Source organism: Centruroides vittatus, unplaced genomic scaffold (assembly GCF_030686945.1).
Source record: "Centruroides vittatus isolate TY-2023 unplaced genomic scaffold, ASM3068694v2 contig_717, whole genome shotgun sequence".
In the NCBI taxonomy this organism is placed as follows: Eukaryota; Metazoa; Arthropoda; class Arachnida; order Scorpiones; family Buthidae; genus Centruroides; species Centruroides vittatus.
Genome location: NW_027122456.1, coordinates 735973 through 754207, shown reverse-complemented (window position 1 = coordinate 754207; position 18235 = coordinate 735973). Strand labels below are relative to the sequence as shown.

At 30.9% G+C, this 18235-nt stretch overlaps 1 protein-coding gene across 1 annotated transcript in view; it reads right to left on the bottom strand.

Annotated features, from left to right (window-relative positions):
* Positions 1 to 978: 978 nt before the first annotated feature.
* The window catches only part of NSD (Nuclear receptor binding SET domain protein), a 51845-nt gene continuing 34588 nt past the window's right edge, over positions 979 to 18235 (bottom strand). Inside the window, 13 exon segments of the mRNA XM_067276823.1 lie at positions 979 to 2031; positions 2455 to 2647; positions 2740 to 2846; positions 6050 to 6308; positions 6533 to 6802; positions 6881 to 6984; positions 9824 to 10032; positions 10112 to 10268; positions 14070 to 14249; positions 14723 to 14818; positions 14923 to 15123; positions 15517 to 15748; positions 18067 to 18234. Coding sequence (XP_067132924.1) covers positions 1757 to 2031; positions 2455 to 2647; positions 2740 to 2846; positions 6050 to 6308; positions 6533 to 6802; positions 6881 to 6984; positions 9824 to 10032; positions 10112 to 10268; positions 14070 to 14249; positions 14723 to 14818; positions 14923 to 15123; positions 15517 to 15748; positions 18067 to 18234 — 2451 coding nt within the window. The 3' untranslated portion in view covers positions 979 to 1756.

Here is an 18235-nt window from a genome sequence, read left to right as displayed (position 1 = left end):
AAATGTCTATATTTATCAGAGTTCGTAATTATTTGTTTCGCTGCTGGAACTGGATCTCCCACCTGTAATGCAGGCAGAGTCCAGTATCTATTTATAGTACTTATTTGTAAAGTGTGCAGTGATGGAACATTTTGCTCATGTTGTTAATGTGTGTGCTATATATAATATATAGAGTAGATGCACATAACCCGACGATTTCCGTCACTATTATCAATATATCCGATTCCGCCATTTTTACAAGGTTTTTTAACAAATCGTATGAAGTCTTTCGGACGTTAAGGTTAACTTGCATCACGTGCGGGGCCGTCACAACCCATCCGAGTATCGACAAAGGTAGGCTGAAGTAACCAAAATTTATACGGTTTTCGTTTTAATGTTTATATTATAGTGTTTGATTTATACAACTACAAAGGTTAACTTACGTAAGGGTTCTTTGTCTACAATACACCAGTAGATGGTGCCACATGTAATTTTATTTATTTATGATTAAGAATGAGATATTTTTAAATCTCATAGCAGCCGGCAAAGTTACGCAACTCGTTACTAATTTTTTCAATTTACGTTTCGTTAAGATGTTTTTTTTTTTTAAATTTAAAAATTGGTTCTGAATTGTATTATTCTAATTCTCGTTTAAATTGTATCTACAGAAATCGTTGTCATTTATTTAAACAAATTGTTTAACAATAGGTCGGTTCCAATATTGTCTTTCGGTATACTGGTAACAACGCGTGAAATTTCGAGGTGAGGGAACTTTTAAAGTTCATTAGAATTTTTATTCTGTCAAGACACTTTTACAATATAATAAATATTCTTACTTATTAAAATTTTAAAGAGAATAAACAATATTCTATCTCTTTTATTTATCTTACAGATAGAAATTTCGTCGGGTATTTTTTTTTCTCTTTCTTTTATTATTTTTTTATAAATCAAAATCTCATCAATGACGGGAATATTCAAACTCAATAAATACCAGACGCATAAACGGTCGTCGACATATATATATATATTTTTTTGTTTTGGTCCTTCTTATACAATTTCACAAAACACGTTACACAAGAGACCGGAGAAGAAAAAAAAACAATCACTTTCTTATAATACTCGTGTGTAAAAAGAGGTTACGGCCATCTTACAAAATATGACGGTCACGTGCGAAATCTACCGGCGGATTTCGACGAATTATTTACACTTCCGTAGAAAAAGAAACAGCCACATGTATCAATATATACGCATTGCACTTCTGTTTGGATGCCCGTCGCGCGACTAATTGCTTCCCACAAAAAAAAGAAAAGAAAAAAATGAAAAACGAGAAATATACAATATATTTTATTTATGGTTATTATTATTATTTTGCATATTTTATCTGTATTTTCGACCGCGTAATCAAAAACACAGACTTAATAACACTTATAAATTACGTAACGCTACAGTGGAAACACGGAAACGGAATAGGCTTTTTGTTTTATTTTTCCCCCCTAAAGGAGGGCAACGCCTGGAGTAAACACTTCGGAAAAAATGCTAACGAAATTAAAGGTGCGGGCTGGAAAAATTTGCGGCGGGTGGGCAAAACGGGAAGAAGAGGGGAAATACTTTTTCTGTAATAAAAAAAAGTAAGTTGTATTCTTAAAATATTTCTTCTTTCCCCCACCCGATAAAATTGTACCCTGGTTGGTCGCGCCGTTTTGATGCGTAATTATCAAAATTGACGGTCGCCGGAACGACTTTGAGTTCTGTGGAAGAGGATGGTGGCGGTTTGTGATTACGATTCCGGATGATCGACGTTGTTGGTTTGGCGGTGGCCGGCCTCCAGAAGTAACACCGAACAATTAGTCTTTTCGTTTTCGTCCGGGCTTCGGTCTTGCGGGGCGGCCGAAGCGTTTTCTTTGTGTTCGTGGCAGATGAAGTGGTCCCCCTTTTTGCTAATGTTGACTTTGGTGCCGTGGTCTTTGCAGAAGGAATTCGGACACTCCGAGCACATGACGACGGAAGACTTGCCACATTCGTCGCAATGGTGCCACGGGCATTCCCAGCGACCTGTGCGACGGGTAATTACTTTTGAATCGTTAAAACCACGGAGATAAGTGAAGCGTGCAATGCCATTACGTTTTATCGAAGAAATGAATTATAAACGCAATGTTTTCTGCTGCAAAAAAACAAAATATCGTGACTATTTTCAAATCGAATTTATGTGAAACCGTGACGTTTAAAAGCTCCGGAGTGAAGTAACCCGACTTTTGGCGCTTAAAAACGTTATGGCCTATTTTACATCATTTCGATATTCCAGAGAATATGTAATCCAGCAAATTTTTTCTACCCACTTTTATTGTAAAAATTGAAACGAATTGGTTCGCTAGAAAAAGTGTTTTTTTTTTTACCTCTCCCGAAAAGTTTGTTTTTTTTGCATCTACGATATTATGGCACTGCATGCTTCGAATAACATGACTGATCTTTACTTACCGTAAGGTGGCTTACTTAAAGCTAGACAATTTAGATGATATGACTTGGGGCAGCTTTTTCTGTCGCACATGACCAACTCTCCTCCCTCTCCGCACCGGAAGCATTCGTCCTCGTGCTTCCTGGCCTGAGAACGCCTCTTCTTTCTCTTTCCCGCCGATTCTCTGGCCTTCTTGTCTTGGGAAGCGGCGACGGTCTGGCCAAACAGTGTTCATTAATGAGAGTGTCGAAAAATAATAAAATTTTTGCCTTGGCATAAAGGGAGAAATACTAAATCTACAGACTTACTTTGGGACGAACACCTATGTAACCGCTGCAGATGGGAGCTCCGCAGGTGCACTTGGATTTTTCATTTCCTCTACAATCCAAGTTGTAATTGAACGTCAATTCGGTGCCTGTAAAGTCAGAATGATTTTAGAAAGTCTAATTAATTTTAATTTTTAGTAGTAGTACTTAACTATGTCGAAGTATGGCATGTAAGATGAAACTTCTCTCTAAAAAAAAAGACTAGGGAAAAAAAAAAAAAAAAAATCACCCCACACATGGCAAAAAACATTTTAGGATCAAAATACTCTGCAACCATGAATATCCGTACTTGCAATTTGGGTGAATTAACTAAATTGTCTGTAAAAATGTTTTTTGCTATATCGAAACAGTATTCGTATATGATATTTTTAATTGTAAATGACTTGTTTTAACTTCACTTTTTCTCCGATAAATAATAAAAGTGTATATTCTAATTTTACTTTTTCAAATTGGCAAACAGTAAAAAAATCTTGGGAATGAGTGCCAAAGACACAGGATGGCTTAAATGCGCTAAATACTTTTTTAAATGGGGTGCATTTTTATATGCCATTAAAAAATGGGAATTTAACAAATTAAAGAAGCCATTAAATTCAATTTTTAATTTTTAAAGCCACCTTTAGTTTCGTTTTCATGAGTTTGAATTTGATATCAATTCATTTTACTAATTTACTCTCTATTAATATTTAAATTTGTCAAAATGAGATATTTAAACGAATCTTTCGATAAGCTGCTCAACCGATATCAGATGATAATGGCTTAAAATAACACTGTCGTAAAGTACAACTGTTAATCAATAAATGAAGTCTGCTACAGTAGTCTTCTCCAAAATGCAAGGATAGAAACATGTAATTGCCTCCATTTAGTAGCAAAAATCGGTAATTGAATTTTTAATATTTGAAGATTACGCACAAAGGGAGGAAACCAATTTCGTGAAACCATTGCAAACTCTCACGAGCACTGGAGATACATTTAAGAGTAAGACTAGAAAGAATCTCCTTTTTTCTTGCATTGCCATAACAAAAAATCAAACTAAACATACTCAACAATATGAAGCTATGGCTTTTTCTACACTTTTCTTGAAGCCCAGATTTCGCACTGTCAGACTTCTCAAAATTAAAAAGTAAAAGGTTAATTGATATACAAGGCCAACACTTTCTGTCATATACCAAAACTCAAGATGCTATGCAAGAATAGATCGAGGAAGAGCTGTTTTTTATCTATAAAATGCAAAAATAGATCAAACATCTGAAACAATGTCTTGGTCTTCATGGTGATTACTCATATTCATTTGTCAACATAAAACAAGTTTTAAAATGAATAGTATGACAGATAGTTTTTACTAGTGATGACACAAATAGTGATTTTACTGAAGTGCCGAATATTCGGCAAAATATGTGTACATTTTGCGGCTGACAGGTTACGACCTTTCTCATTGCGGTGGGTGCGGTAGCGACGTCTCGGGCACATTTGTGAGTAGATCATGTCACGACACTCATTATGTTCATTGTTACATCAAATTGTTACTAATAGTCCTTATGACTATTAGTAACACAATTTGAGCTTGAAACACGGTTCAACTTTGATGAGAATGACAAATATCTGGTTGACACTTTCTTGACTTGCGTTTCGAAACCAGTTTCCTGGGATTAGTTCAAACGCAAAGAGCAAAACAAAAAGTTCTATTAGAAGCTCTGAAAATTTGAGTTTGATGAATCTACTAGTACTGATGATGATTCTTCTCCACTTTGTAAGAAAAGAAATATCAATGAAAATGATAAAACCATTGAAATACACGACAGTTTCTGGAACTGTTTTGAGGAAATCGCTACAGAAAATATGCAAAATGATGAGAATGTGGAGAAGAAAAGTGCTATTGCAAATGAGATTGATTTTTATATGAAAACTGTTCGCCTAGATTGGACGGTAGACCTATACAAGTGGAGGTCAGCAAACGCAAAACAGTATCCAAGCCTGACAGAATTTGCTAAGATTTATCTATTGTCTCCCAGCAATAGTGTATATAGTGAGAGGCTATTTTCAGAAGTGGGTATAGTTTATGAGGGAAAGCGCAATCGTTTGCTATCAACAAATGCTGAAAAAATTGTTTTCATTCATCACAACTTAATACTTAAAATCTATCAGAGGTAAGTGTAATAATTTGTAATTAAAATAAATACATTTTTGGGTAATATGTGCATTTTTTCCATGATTTGGTATTCGGTGTTCGGCTGAATAGTACACAACAGTCGGCCAAATACCGAATATTAAAAAAAGTAGCCGAATACCGAATATTCGTGGCATTACTAGATTTTACTACCTCTTCCAATTTTATAAAAAGGGCAATCTTATTTAGCAATTAACCCTCATACGATGAAATGGCTTATAAAATTACAATTTTACTCAAAGATGACCCAAACCATATCATGTTATAAAATTATATGTATTATTTATATAAACAGTTATAACATATCTATGATATAAAATAAACTCAGGAGCAATGGCAGAATTTTTTATAGCAACATAAAATATAACAAGAGTGTATTAAAATTTTAATTTGAACTTGATTATGTAAATCAAGAATACACAGCAAGATATAATGTGGCAAAAGCCAACCATTGTCATATGCTATCGGGCTAATTAATGGCTACAATATTAATAAATTACCAAACGATTCAATGCTAGAGGGATACTATATATGACTTGCTGGAGTATACATTAGCCAGTTGAGTGTCTTATGAGGGAGTTTACAGGACAAGAGTGCTTGATGCATCCCAACCCGGCACCATAGTAACTGATGATGGTTATGCGTAATGTTATATATACTGGAAGATGAGATTGGACCGGAGGTCCAGATAGTGTAATTGGCAACGCATCCGCATGGTAAGTGGGAGTTGTGCGTTCCAAGTACTGCTCCTGACTGATTCTTTTCTTCCAATAAATCTAAATTATTTAATTAAAATTATAATTATTCAATTTATTAATAGATGGCACCTAACACCTCTCTCTAGTATCAAATCAGTTGATAATTTATTAATATTACAGCCATTAATTAACCCGATAGCATATTGCAGTGGCTGGCTTTAGTAATACAATGTATCAAGTTTCAGTAGAGTTGTTTGTTTTTATATAATGTGGCATAGATAAGCCACATCATATCTTCTTCCAATACTCTTATTTGTTTTTTTATTACATGTTATTAACAGAACAACTGTCTAAAACTTTCATTTAGACAAGTTCCTTAGTTTCAGAGTAAACAAATAATAATTTTTTTTTTTAAATTTGAAATTCATACCTGCAGGAATATCACAAAGAGCAAAGAGGCCCACTCGAGTATCTGCATTCACCATCCATTTCTGTGTTTCGCAGTTTGGCTGACATGAATGATTCATAAAACGAGCGAGATTACCCTTAGGTCCAGCATCAATAATTCTGTCTTTGTCTAACGTGAGAAAATAGTAATTTGTATCATTATCTTCGTGCTTCTGTTGAAGTCTACGTTCGCATTCTTCCTCATCAATTAATTCTCCTACGTATTCATTTACAAATTGTCCCTAAAAAAAAATTTCTTTTGATATTTAAAAACTATAACCATTTAAGTAGTACAGATGCTGTTTTTAAAATCACTATGGCTGTGAGAAAAATCAACCTACTAGAATTAAAGTGATTTTAAATACATCAATTATAACCATCTCAATTTTGATATTTCATAATGTATTAGTATGTAACATTCATGAAAGATAATTATTCTGAAAAAAATTAAAAACAAATATTATACCTTTTTCACATCTTCTAATGTTTTCAAACCCCAACCTCTTTTCTCTGTTTTAAAAAATGCCGCAGGTACATATTCACGTTTTTGAAATCTTTGATTTTGACACCGCTCCCCTGCCGGACAGATGTTAGGATGGCATTCGACCATGGTCATGCGATTGAGACAGTCAGAATCTTCTCCGCAAGGATTTTCCGAATTGGGATCACATTCACATCGATTGATGTGACTCAAGTCAAATGGATGGATCTGAACTTTACCAACTGGCTTATTAGACTAAATTAGACAAATTTTGCATGCTTAATTTTTGTCATTATAAATTAAATGATTGTATTGATGTATAAAACTTTCTACCTTAATAAACTTATAAGATGGCGGCTTTGATCCATTTTCTTGCGCTTCTTTGGCCTCTTTTGCTACCTGCCAGCTTTGGAAAGCTTCATTTGCTTCTTCGACAGCTAAAAACAATTAAAAATCATATAAGAAATTATATTACTAGTCAAATTACAATCTGGTCAAGTCGCCACCCTACATTAAATTTAGCATGAGACAGCAACTTATCCCACTGTTTTCAAACTTTTAAGAAACGATAAAAAGAAAGAGGATCAGAATTCAACAACGGGTATATATTCGGTGCCTTTACACAACCAACATTTAAATTCCAAGCTTGTTTATGTGGGTGCAACGATGCGCAGTTTAAAACAAAGGCTCAAAAGCCCAAATATACAATCAGTAAGAACCTTGACAAAACTGCGCTGGCATCATATGCAAGACAGAAGGATGTTAACATTCAATGGGATCAAGTAGCAATTATAAAAACGACGAAGAATAGGCAAACGGTCAAACATCTTGAGAGATTGGAAATCTGCAAGGCGCACATGACAACTGGTTGTATAAACCAGAGAGATGCGGACTCATTGTCTACCATGTGGAGATCCTGTTACATTAATTAATGTTATTAACGGACAATGCTGATTTTGTTGTTATATCTTATATATATATATATATATATATATATATATAATTTTTTTCTGCTATTTATTTTGTTTATTTATTTATATTTTGTCCGTTTGGATGTTTTCCATTAATTTTTATATTTATTATGAACACATTTCATGTTCTATATTTAATGTTCTATTTTTTTTTTGTAACCGAGGAAGATCGTTAAAAACGATTGAAAATGTTATTATTTTATTAAATTTTGCTGGATTGATAAAGGCGTAGTTTATTTAACTTATTCTACTTCCAATACATAGTTTTATATACTTATAAATAACTACAGACTAATATGTAGAGCCTATGTAAGAAAACTGGTAAGACTGATAGCCACTTAGCCACTGATTATCCATCCTTACATTATTATAATATATTAATATAAATTAATTAGTAGAATTTCCTTCGCTATTATTTAACTTAAAGATTACATTATAATTATAATCTAACTAAACATTTAAAGTTAATTATCTCTATCTCAAGTGTTAAAACGAACCAAAGTTAAGTTTCCTGAAAGAAGTTTTACTGATTTATAGTGACCAGTCTAAATAATATAAGCTTCTTAAGTATTTTTTAAAAATGTTTTATTTCTTAAAAAAAAACATAAATTGCTGGATAGATAGATAGACAGATAACACTTTATTGCACCAAAAATACATCCACGCTGAATCCGTGCTGGATCCAGCTGGAATGATTTTAATCCAGCAAAAATCCAGCTGGATTGCAATCCCTAATCATGATATCTGACTGAGCTCAAACACTCAAGTCTGTGCACAATATTAAATATTGTTAGGCCATTGCCATAAGTTTCTCAAAAAAGATACAGTATATAATAACACAACATCATAATAAATAATTTAAAAAATCAGTTTTTCAAAATTTTCCACCAAAAATACTGAACCTCCCTCTGACTTGACAACATTGATTATTAGCAACAGCAACACCTTTGGAAATTAAAACAGCGAAAGACAATTGAAAAGTATTTTAAAAAGATAGACAATTTGTGAACTTTAAAATAGAACACATGATTCACAAGATGATGTGATAAGAACATTCTACACATGTTTTTAATTAATGCAATGTACTAGTATCATGCAATAAACAAATGTTTTCTTTTTGAATGATTAAATCATTGAATTCACCTTCCAATAATCTGGTAATCTAACTGTTCTGCTTGGACTACCAAGATTGTACAGAATAAAAAACAAAAAATTACCATTTATGATTATTGATAATTTATTTTCTCTGTATAAGTAACAGTAATAGTACTTATTATTGTTACTTTTACTACTATTGCACTATTTTTTTTATTTATCAAATTATTCTCATGTCTTTGCAAGTTTTCTAAGTTTTTGTCAATAACTGTCTAACTAAAACTATGAGCTTTTAAACTTTATCCAAATATTTTGGAACTGGCATAGTTGTGAGATGACAGACATTATGGACTTTCAGCAAAATCATTTTTCACTCAACAAAATAAACACAAGAATACAAAATCACATATGCATCTGTTTGAGATTACTTCAAATCCTTCACAATTCATACTCATATTCATATATGAGTACAGGTTCATATTTGTACTAATGAAATTAACCATATATATATATATATATATATATATAAAACAAGATAGTGGAAGATGCGACAATTTAACTTTATCGAGAAAAATAGTAGCTGTGAATACATTCAAAAATAATTCAATGGAAAAGTGACTGTAAATCCACAGAATTTCTTAAGACTACCACAAAGAAATTTACTTTTCATGCTATTGGGATAAGGACTAGAATTTTCTTCAAACTATTTAGAAAAGAAAGCAGGAAATCTTCAAAAGTAACTAAGCAATTTCTGTTCTTTTTATTTTTTGACAAAATTGCATAAAAATTAGAGGGCACTATCATCTAAGATCTCAAAACAAATTGCCAAACTTGCAAGCTCTGCTAAAAGTGTAAAATCGTGCTTACAATTCTCAATATGAAATGAGTGTATCATTCATTCTTGTATTCATTTGATTATTAAACTTATCTGAAAATCATTTCATTTCTAGTAAACAGTCACTTTTATGAAGAACTTTTTAAACAGAAAATAGTTTAAATAATGTTCTTATCATCAGAATAACATTATTTCTATTTTATTTTGCTAAAAATTAATTTAATTGACAGTAATAAAAACAAATTGTTTGCTGGTATAATTTTGACAAAATTATACTAGCAAACATAGCTACCAATACTCAAAATTAATTTTTTAACCTAGTATATTAAAATATCATCACAATGAATACCGTAATTGTACTAATTCCATAGGTACCTTTTTGGAATATTTTAGCCAGATTACGATTGACAGAATGCTCTTTACTTCCTTTGTCACCTTCTTGAAATAAAAATACTCTTCCTTTGTGTGTCCAATAATAATCATGAGAGCCGAAAAACTGCACCGGAAAGTCTCCGACATCATGCGACATATTCTGTATATTTAGTGGAACATTTTTTGGATGGCATATTTTTGCCGGCCACCATCTTGTAAAAATTTAAATTATTAATTTTGTAACGTAGAGAAAAATAATATATTACAAAGATAAATTTATATATTGATTACCTATAACAGCCAAGTTTTACCCAAACTATATTTCCATATCTCGGATGTTTTCCCGCAATGCATTCATCGCAGTAATAACTTTCTTCGGGATGCGGTATGGCCAGGCATTCTATGTGAAATGCGGCAGGGCATGACTCACAACAAATTAAACTACCACCTAAAAAAAATATATACACAGCTTACATCAAATAATAATATAATTTTTTTTTATTAAACATTAATCTGACAATGGTTAAATCTGAGATTTCAAAGAAATTATATAACTTTTTGTAAGCTTATAATATATATATAACACAAAAGCTTATAACATATATATTATAAGCTTATTTTGTGCTTATAGATGTGTTTGAAACTTTAATTGATTGATTATTGTATTATTTAAAAGGTTCTGTTTTAAATAAAAGTTATTAAACTAATAAAAAAGTGTTATATATATATATATATATATCTGAGATTTCAAAGAAATTATATAACTGCAAAATATTAACAAAATTAACTACACTTCTCACCAAATAATGTAATGAAATGTTATGATGTAATTTACTCATATACCTTATGTCATTAGATGTAACTTTTTATTAAAAATTGCAAGTATTTTTAATTAATAGCTTACAACTTCCAAGATTCAACTTGATTCCAATTCAATAAAATTGAATCTCAGAAATTTGCAAGTATTTTTAATACCAACTTCCGAGATTCAATTTTATTCAATTAGAATCAAGTTGAATCTTGGAAGTTGTAAGCTATTAATTAAAAATACTTGCAATTTTTAATAAAAAGTTGGGTTAATGTTACCCTAGGTATACAAAATGGCAGCTCATCTCCAATTCCAGCAATCAGAAGACAGGAAACAGTGGGGACGCACGTTCTAACCTAACCTATTCTAATAATTTGGTTGCTAATAATTACGATAATTTATTAGAATAGGTTAGGTTAGGTTAAAACGTGTGTCCCCACTGTTTCCTGTCTTCTGATTGCTGGAATTGAGACGAGCCACCATTTTGTATACCTAGGATAATATTAACCAAAAGTTGTTTCTAATACCATAACACAATGAGTATGTTACATCATAACCTTGTCCAAGAACTTTTTGTAGTGTAAATAACTATTTTATTCTAAATCATTAGTTGTTATGATTTAAAAATAATCTTTATTGATAATGGACTAAACATCTCCAGTATGGTATCAATACAACTGACTTCATTATAAATTTAGAACTGATTTTTCAACAGAGGATAGAGTGCAAATTAGATGAATTACAAAAGAAGCTTGCTCTCTTAACTCATGGTAATGACAATTTTCTGCAAATACAGTAGAGAGTCATTAATCCGAACCCCGGTTATCCGAACGATTTTCAGTTGGACTGTGTCGTGCTGAATCGAACGTTTCTGATACTAGATTTACTTCTTAAGTATAATTTTCATGTTTTTATATTCTTCAATATATTTATTTTGTTTGTACAAAACAAAGAAATAATTTTTAATGATAGAATAGCCTTGATTATTATTATAAAAATTTTCGTTGGGCTTAAAATTGACGAAAATTCAACACGAAGCGACACGCAACAGAAAAAATTTCAACATCGAACAGGTTAATATATTTTTTCATACATAATCGGTTATCCGAACAACCACAGTTCCCAATTGATTCGGATTAACGACTCTCTCCTGTACTAGTTTTTCACCAATTTGACGTAGCTGTGCCTTTGTCATATTTGAGTAAAATTTTGATTAAAAAAATCTTTTTACTAAGACTATTTTTTAAATAAGGTCTGTTTGTGAATGAGAGTGAGAATAATGTGCAATCATGCGCTTCTGCTCCGAGCAAGCTTGACACACGTTTTGATGCCATTTGCAGCCATATAGTCTGTCTGTATGCTGAGCTGTAGAAGTTTAAAATGTTCAAGAAAATTGAGTCTCCCGCCGACTGTGAGATACGATCTATTATTCAATTCTTGAGTGCAAGAAACTTGGCAGCAGCGAAAATTCACTGACAGATTTGTGAAGTTTACGGCGATAATGCTATGAGTGACAGTAAAGTTCGAAAATGGGTAAGAATGTTCAAGAATGGGCAAGTTAATGTGCATGATGAGCCACGCCCTGGCCGACCTCTGATTTCTGAAGATTTGGTTCGTGATGTGGATAACAAAATTCGAGAGGACCAACGATTCAAGGTTTCACGATTATCAATTGAATTTCCACAGATTTCAAGATCAGTTTTGTATACCATTGTTTCGGAAAAACTGAATTATCGAAAATTGTGTTCTCAGTGGGTTCCAAGACTGCTTTCTGACGATCACAAAACAGAAAGATTGGATAGTGCTTTATCATTTTGACTCAATACGATTATCCACACAGTCCAGACCTTGCACCCAGTGATTTTCACTTGTTTCGATACTTAAAGGAGTTCCTTGGTGGTCAACGATTCAACGACGAAGAAGTGAAAACTGCAGTCATGGATTGGGCTACTTCACAGGCGGCAGATTTCTTTGAAGTTGGAATTCAAAAAATTGTTGAGCGGTATGACAAATGTTTAAACAAAATGGAAATTATGTAGAAAAGTGGATAAAAGTATGTAGAATATGGAAAAAAATATATTTTAATGATATTTACAGTATTTTTCTTCTTATTAAAAAACGAACCTTCTTTAAAAAATAGCCTTCGTACTTATCACTGGCAATCAAAAACTTATGGAAATTTGCCATCTTACACATGCAATGTACAATTTTTTTTTCACATGATCACATGCATAGGTGATGATCTGCTTTGATGTCATTTTTGGTGATCTGACATCACCAAAAATGACTTCGTGTAGATCTCTCATGATTACAAGAGGTAATCGTGACCTCATAGATGTTTGTTCGCTACACAATAATGAAATGACATGGTCTACAAGTTGCTATGACCTTGAATGCGTACCTCTACAAGTTAGCTTGAAACACTAAGACCTTCAACATATTCAAATATTTTTTGCAACTTCATTTTGTGCCCAAAAAATATAGAAAAACCATTTTCTGGTTCTTCTGAGACAACACCTCAGCCATCCCATCATTTATTTCCAGCTGAACTCATTTCACATTAGCCCACACTATTGTAAAGTTTGAAGGGGGTCCCTATGGGAGAAGAATCAAGAACAATGTTTTGTAAGCAAAACAATGTATGACATTGAAATTTGGCACATGCATAAAAGACACACCACAGGATTTTTCAAAATTGTCACACAGTAGAGCATCAATTATCCAAATACCAATCAACCAAAACATCAGTTAACCAATAGCGTTCCAGTCGGCAAATTCAAATTTCTGCTAGGGCTGTGGCATTGTAGCACTCTTCCCCTCTCTGCCAAACTGAACTGTAGACCTAGTTTAATGTACTGTACTACATTACTGTACATGCAGACACAGTGTATTAGTTTCACTGCAATGTTTACAGTAAAATAAATAAATTCATTAAAGAAAGGAATGTGTATATTCTGCAAAAATTAAAAATGCAAAATCTTGACAAATTGTGGTGGTGCATAATGCCAACGGCTTTATAAAAGGGCCAACATCCTGCAGTCTGCTAATTGATAAAGCACTATTACTACTACTACTATGCTTTAAACTCACAAATGCTACTATAAAATTATACTTTCACAATGGTACAAACAATACACATACTCATGCAATGCCAGAAATATCTCTTTTGCACCCAGACAAATGATAAAGCAAATATCCCATATAACTCATTTACAATTTTTTGCTCTTTCAAACTGTCAATGATAAGTTAAGTTCAAACAAAATAAAACCTGATCAAGTTATACTTTACATTTCTTTATCATATTCTTTGACATAAAATCAATAAGAAAGCAAACTGTCCAAACCGATCAAATTTAACCATAGATCATTTTAAAGCATCTTATATAAATTTATGAACTAAGTAGAGATAAATATTTGTTAAAATCAACATATAATACATACCTATTGAGCAAATAAAGCACCAGCTAGCATTTATACGTGACTGATATTGCTTTCCTTTCTTTGGTTGAAAATGATTTGCACATATAATTTGTGTTGAATTGATGTAAACAGAACCGGCAGATATGCAGTTATCTCCAGAGTGATATGCAACAGGACATCGTATACATCGTATTATACGAGCTGAAATTTAAATTATTATTTTCTAATGGCTACATAATTAAGAAAATATCTTACTATATTGTTCACAAAATTTTGAGTAAAACACGAATGCTTCAATTAATTGATTTATTCCCCTTTTTGATAATGTTTTATAATGATAATTAGCTGAAAATTTAGTTTTTATTAATAAAGCTATTAATGTAACACAACCAAAACGACAAACTAAACTTGCAAACTTTCAACTTCTCTTTCATTTAGTCATTCTTAATCATTTACTTTTATAAATCCAAATTAAATCCAATCCAATATAAATAAAATAAAAAAAATTATCTAATTTTTGGGATGTAAAACATTGTTCCAATTTGCCCATATTCAAAACATAAGTGTGTAATAAATGGATGTTTAGGGAAAATATCAAATAATTTTAAAACAAAAATTGACATAGATATTTATAAACCTATTTTATAATCTAATTCGCTTGTAAACTTTAATACCTTTATTACATTCTATCAATGAGTTACAAGATCTTAAAATGTTTAGCATGTTTTTTCTATTGGACAAACAGTTTTGACTTCTAATAGACCATTTTTCTGTTAAATGAATTAATGAATGAGCAAATTTATTATAACTTTTCTCTTTAATAAAGTATAAATTTATACCTTTTTGTTTAGCTATTTTGCAAATTATTACTTACTTCTCTGTCTATATATTTTAGAATTTTCAGCACAACATGTGAGACAAGAATGAAGTGGACAAGTTAAAGACTGTCCTTCCAACTTTGAAGTCAGTGGGTACTTCTTCATGCATTCTTCATGATAATATTTGCCACAGTGATTGGAAGAACATTTGATTGTGGTTCCGTTATCTTTTTTACATGAAAAACATGTATGTTTACCTAAAATACAATATTTTTTGAATTAAAGCAAACTGAAAAATTATTATACAAAAACAATACAGGTTAAATCAAAAATTATTCATTTACAGATAATAAATTTTATCGTGTACTTTCTACAGGAACAGAGACCGTTCCATTATTTCATTCATAAGATGATTCGAATAAAATTTATGTGTATCACACATACAAATTAAGTACATAGGCAATGAACAGGTTAGATCTAAAAGTTAAATTACAGTACATTGTAACTATCAATATATTAATAGTTTATTGAGGTTTATAATATGATAATGTCCTAAAAACCCAAGTCATTTATGCAACAAAATATCGAATAAATCTGTAATCAAAGAATTATTAAAGTTCAAATTATCCAATATAGATGATGTTACATACCTGTGATACATTCATCACATTGAAAATTGGAAGGAAGCTGAGTTAAACCTAAGCAAGCAGGATGAAATGATTGCTGACAGGGACCTTTACAAACAATTATATCTCCTACATTTTCACATATTTGACAAATACGTTCGTGACGAGTCGAAATGGGTATACTAAATTCGCTACTGTCTAAAGGATCTTGCAATGAAGACGACTCACTGGGACTGAGATCATTTGGTTCGGCTTCCTAAAATAAAAAATAAATAAATATAAATATTACACATTTAAATGGCCATAACTTAATTGCAAAAAGTAAACATTTTATATGTTAATACCATCAAGCAATCCCTAAATACTAAAAATATTACAGAAATTATTTTAATAATAATAATAATAATAATAACAAAAAATTCTAAACTGTTTTTCTTGAAATAGTTCTTGTGAAAGAATTTTTTGTAATGAACTGCTTTCATTTTTCTCTTCTGTGAGAGCTTCAAATAATTATGGTGTGTATTTGTATACAAAAATCTTGTAAAAAAATTTATGGCTTTGGGTTAATAACAGTATATAATAGTTGCAAAAAATACAGAGAATATTGTTGTTCTTATTTTTATTAATGTGATTTTAAAATTCCTGTCAATTTAATATTTAGCTTCAAACTAGATAAAGAGCATTCATCGGCAAAAGGCAATAATGGATCAAAAATACATCTGACTCAATATTGCTCTTCCAATATCCTTGATAGAAATATTTCTATCAAAGATTTTGAAAGACTTCCCTCTCCTGTCTCCTGTATTTTTTTCTAATTGTCTCATTTTCTAGTGTAGTTTTCTTTGTCTATTATAGGGAATGAGATCTTCACTCAGAAATATACAGTAACTCCATATTTTGAATCGAGGCATTTCATCTCATGTGATTCAGACTTATAGCCTAAAGATATCCATTTAATATGCAGGAAAACATCTACTAACATGAGTTTTTTTTACAGTTTCTATTGGTTTTTTTTTTTTGTTTTGTGACAGTAGTTTATTTAAAGTCAGCCAGTTTTAAGTAGTCATTATTTGTAACTTTCATTAGTAATATTACAAGTATTAGTAAATAAAAAAAGCTATTTCTCTAATTACATTAAAAAGTTTCTGTTTGACTTGGATATTCCTTACTTTAAGTAATATTGCTTTAAAAGTTAGGGTATCATCTTGTTCAGTTAATCTAAGTACATTTCCTTTATCAAACAAAGTGCCAGTGTCACTCAACACTTTATAAGTTATTCTAGCAAGTTTTCATTTAATAATTTGGAATTTCAAGTAAGTAATTCTATTTTTGACAGGCATTCCTTTTGTTTACATTACATTATAATTTTTCTGCATTTTTATTTGGTTTTCTAGTTTCTCTCAAAGAGATACTTTTGGCTTATTATTTTTTTCTTATAATTTCTTTTGTTACATTCTAGTTGATTTATCTTTAATTTGGTTAATGCTGATTTGTTTAAAATTAAAGTAGTTTTGAATCATTAAATTCTTGGTTTTAAAGTTAAGATCTTTTTAGAGATATTCCAATTCATAAAAAATCTTTTGTAAAGCACAGTACCTTGGAATAATGATAGGGCTATCGTTAAGTGGTTTAGCAAATACATGGTAGAGAATCACAGGAGAGTTAAGATTCATTTCTAGTTTAGATTAGGATTTAGGATATGCAATTTATAATGAAAGTAAATTCTTCAATGTAAATTACAAACTTATTCAAAGACTGAACAATTCTAATCTTTTTCGTACTGCCTGTATATTTTTAATCTGTATACATAAATATTTTTGTTATTAAAAAAGCATATTTAGAGAATTGCACCTAAATGCAAAATTTCCAGCAAAGAAACACCCAAATTCAATATTCAAATGTTTTTGGCCACTACTTTATTGGCCCTTTTACTCTTTCCTGAAAATTTTGCATTTAGGTGTGATTCTCTAGATGTATAATTCCAGTTTTCTGGTAAAGTTGTTGTTTAAAAAGCATATTCTGATAAATTCATAAACCTTATAATAAATTCTACAGAACTGTGATATTACTAAACAATATTGGTTAGTGTAAATCTCTAACCAATATTATAGCAGGCAAATACTGATAATTGGAAACTGCTTTTAAGCTGTAGAGAAAAAGAAGCCAATGAGATGCAATGTAATGAAGTACAATAGGAACTGCTGCAAATTAAGATTTTAATATATTTGTCCACTTTCCACTCATTGTCTAATTTAATGTTATTATTAATCATAATAAAAAATATTGCCATTCTAATTTCAGCATACTTAGATAATATTTTCCAATGATAAAATTGAATGCATTTGCAGCATTTTTTTAAAATTCTGAAAATCAAGATAACTTCTAACAATTAAATTTTAGCATTTATGACAACATATAACAATCTTTCATTTATTAGTTTTCAAAAATAAACTAAATAATTTATATTTGTGATTATAAAATAAAAAGTAACAAATATAACTGGAAAAAAAAAATTACAAAACATAGAAATCTGAAAGTGAAATTAAAATGAAAATTAATTTTAAAATTATATACCTGAATCTCAGTTTTACTCAATAATGACGAACCATTTAAATCCACTACATTTTTATTTAGTTTTTTATCTTTCCCAAAATGTTCTGAAGAATTTAATGAATTTTGCTTTTCTTGCTTAAGCAATGCTTTTTTTGTCACTCTTTGACTTTTTAATAGAGTCTGTAGTTTG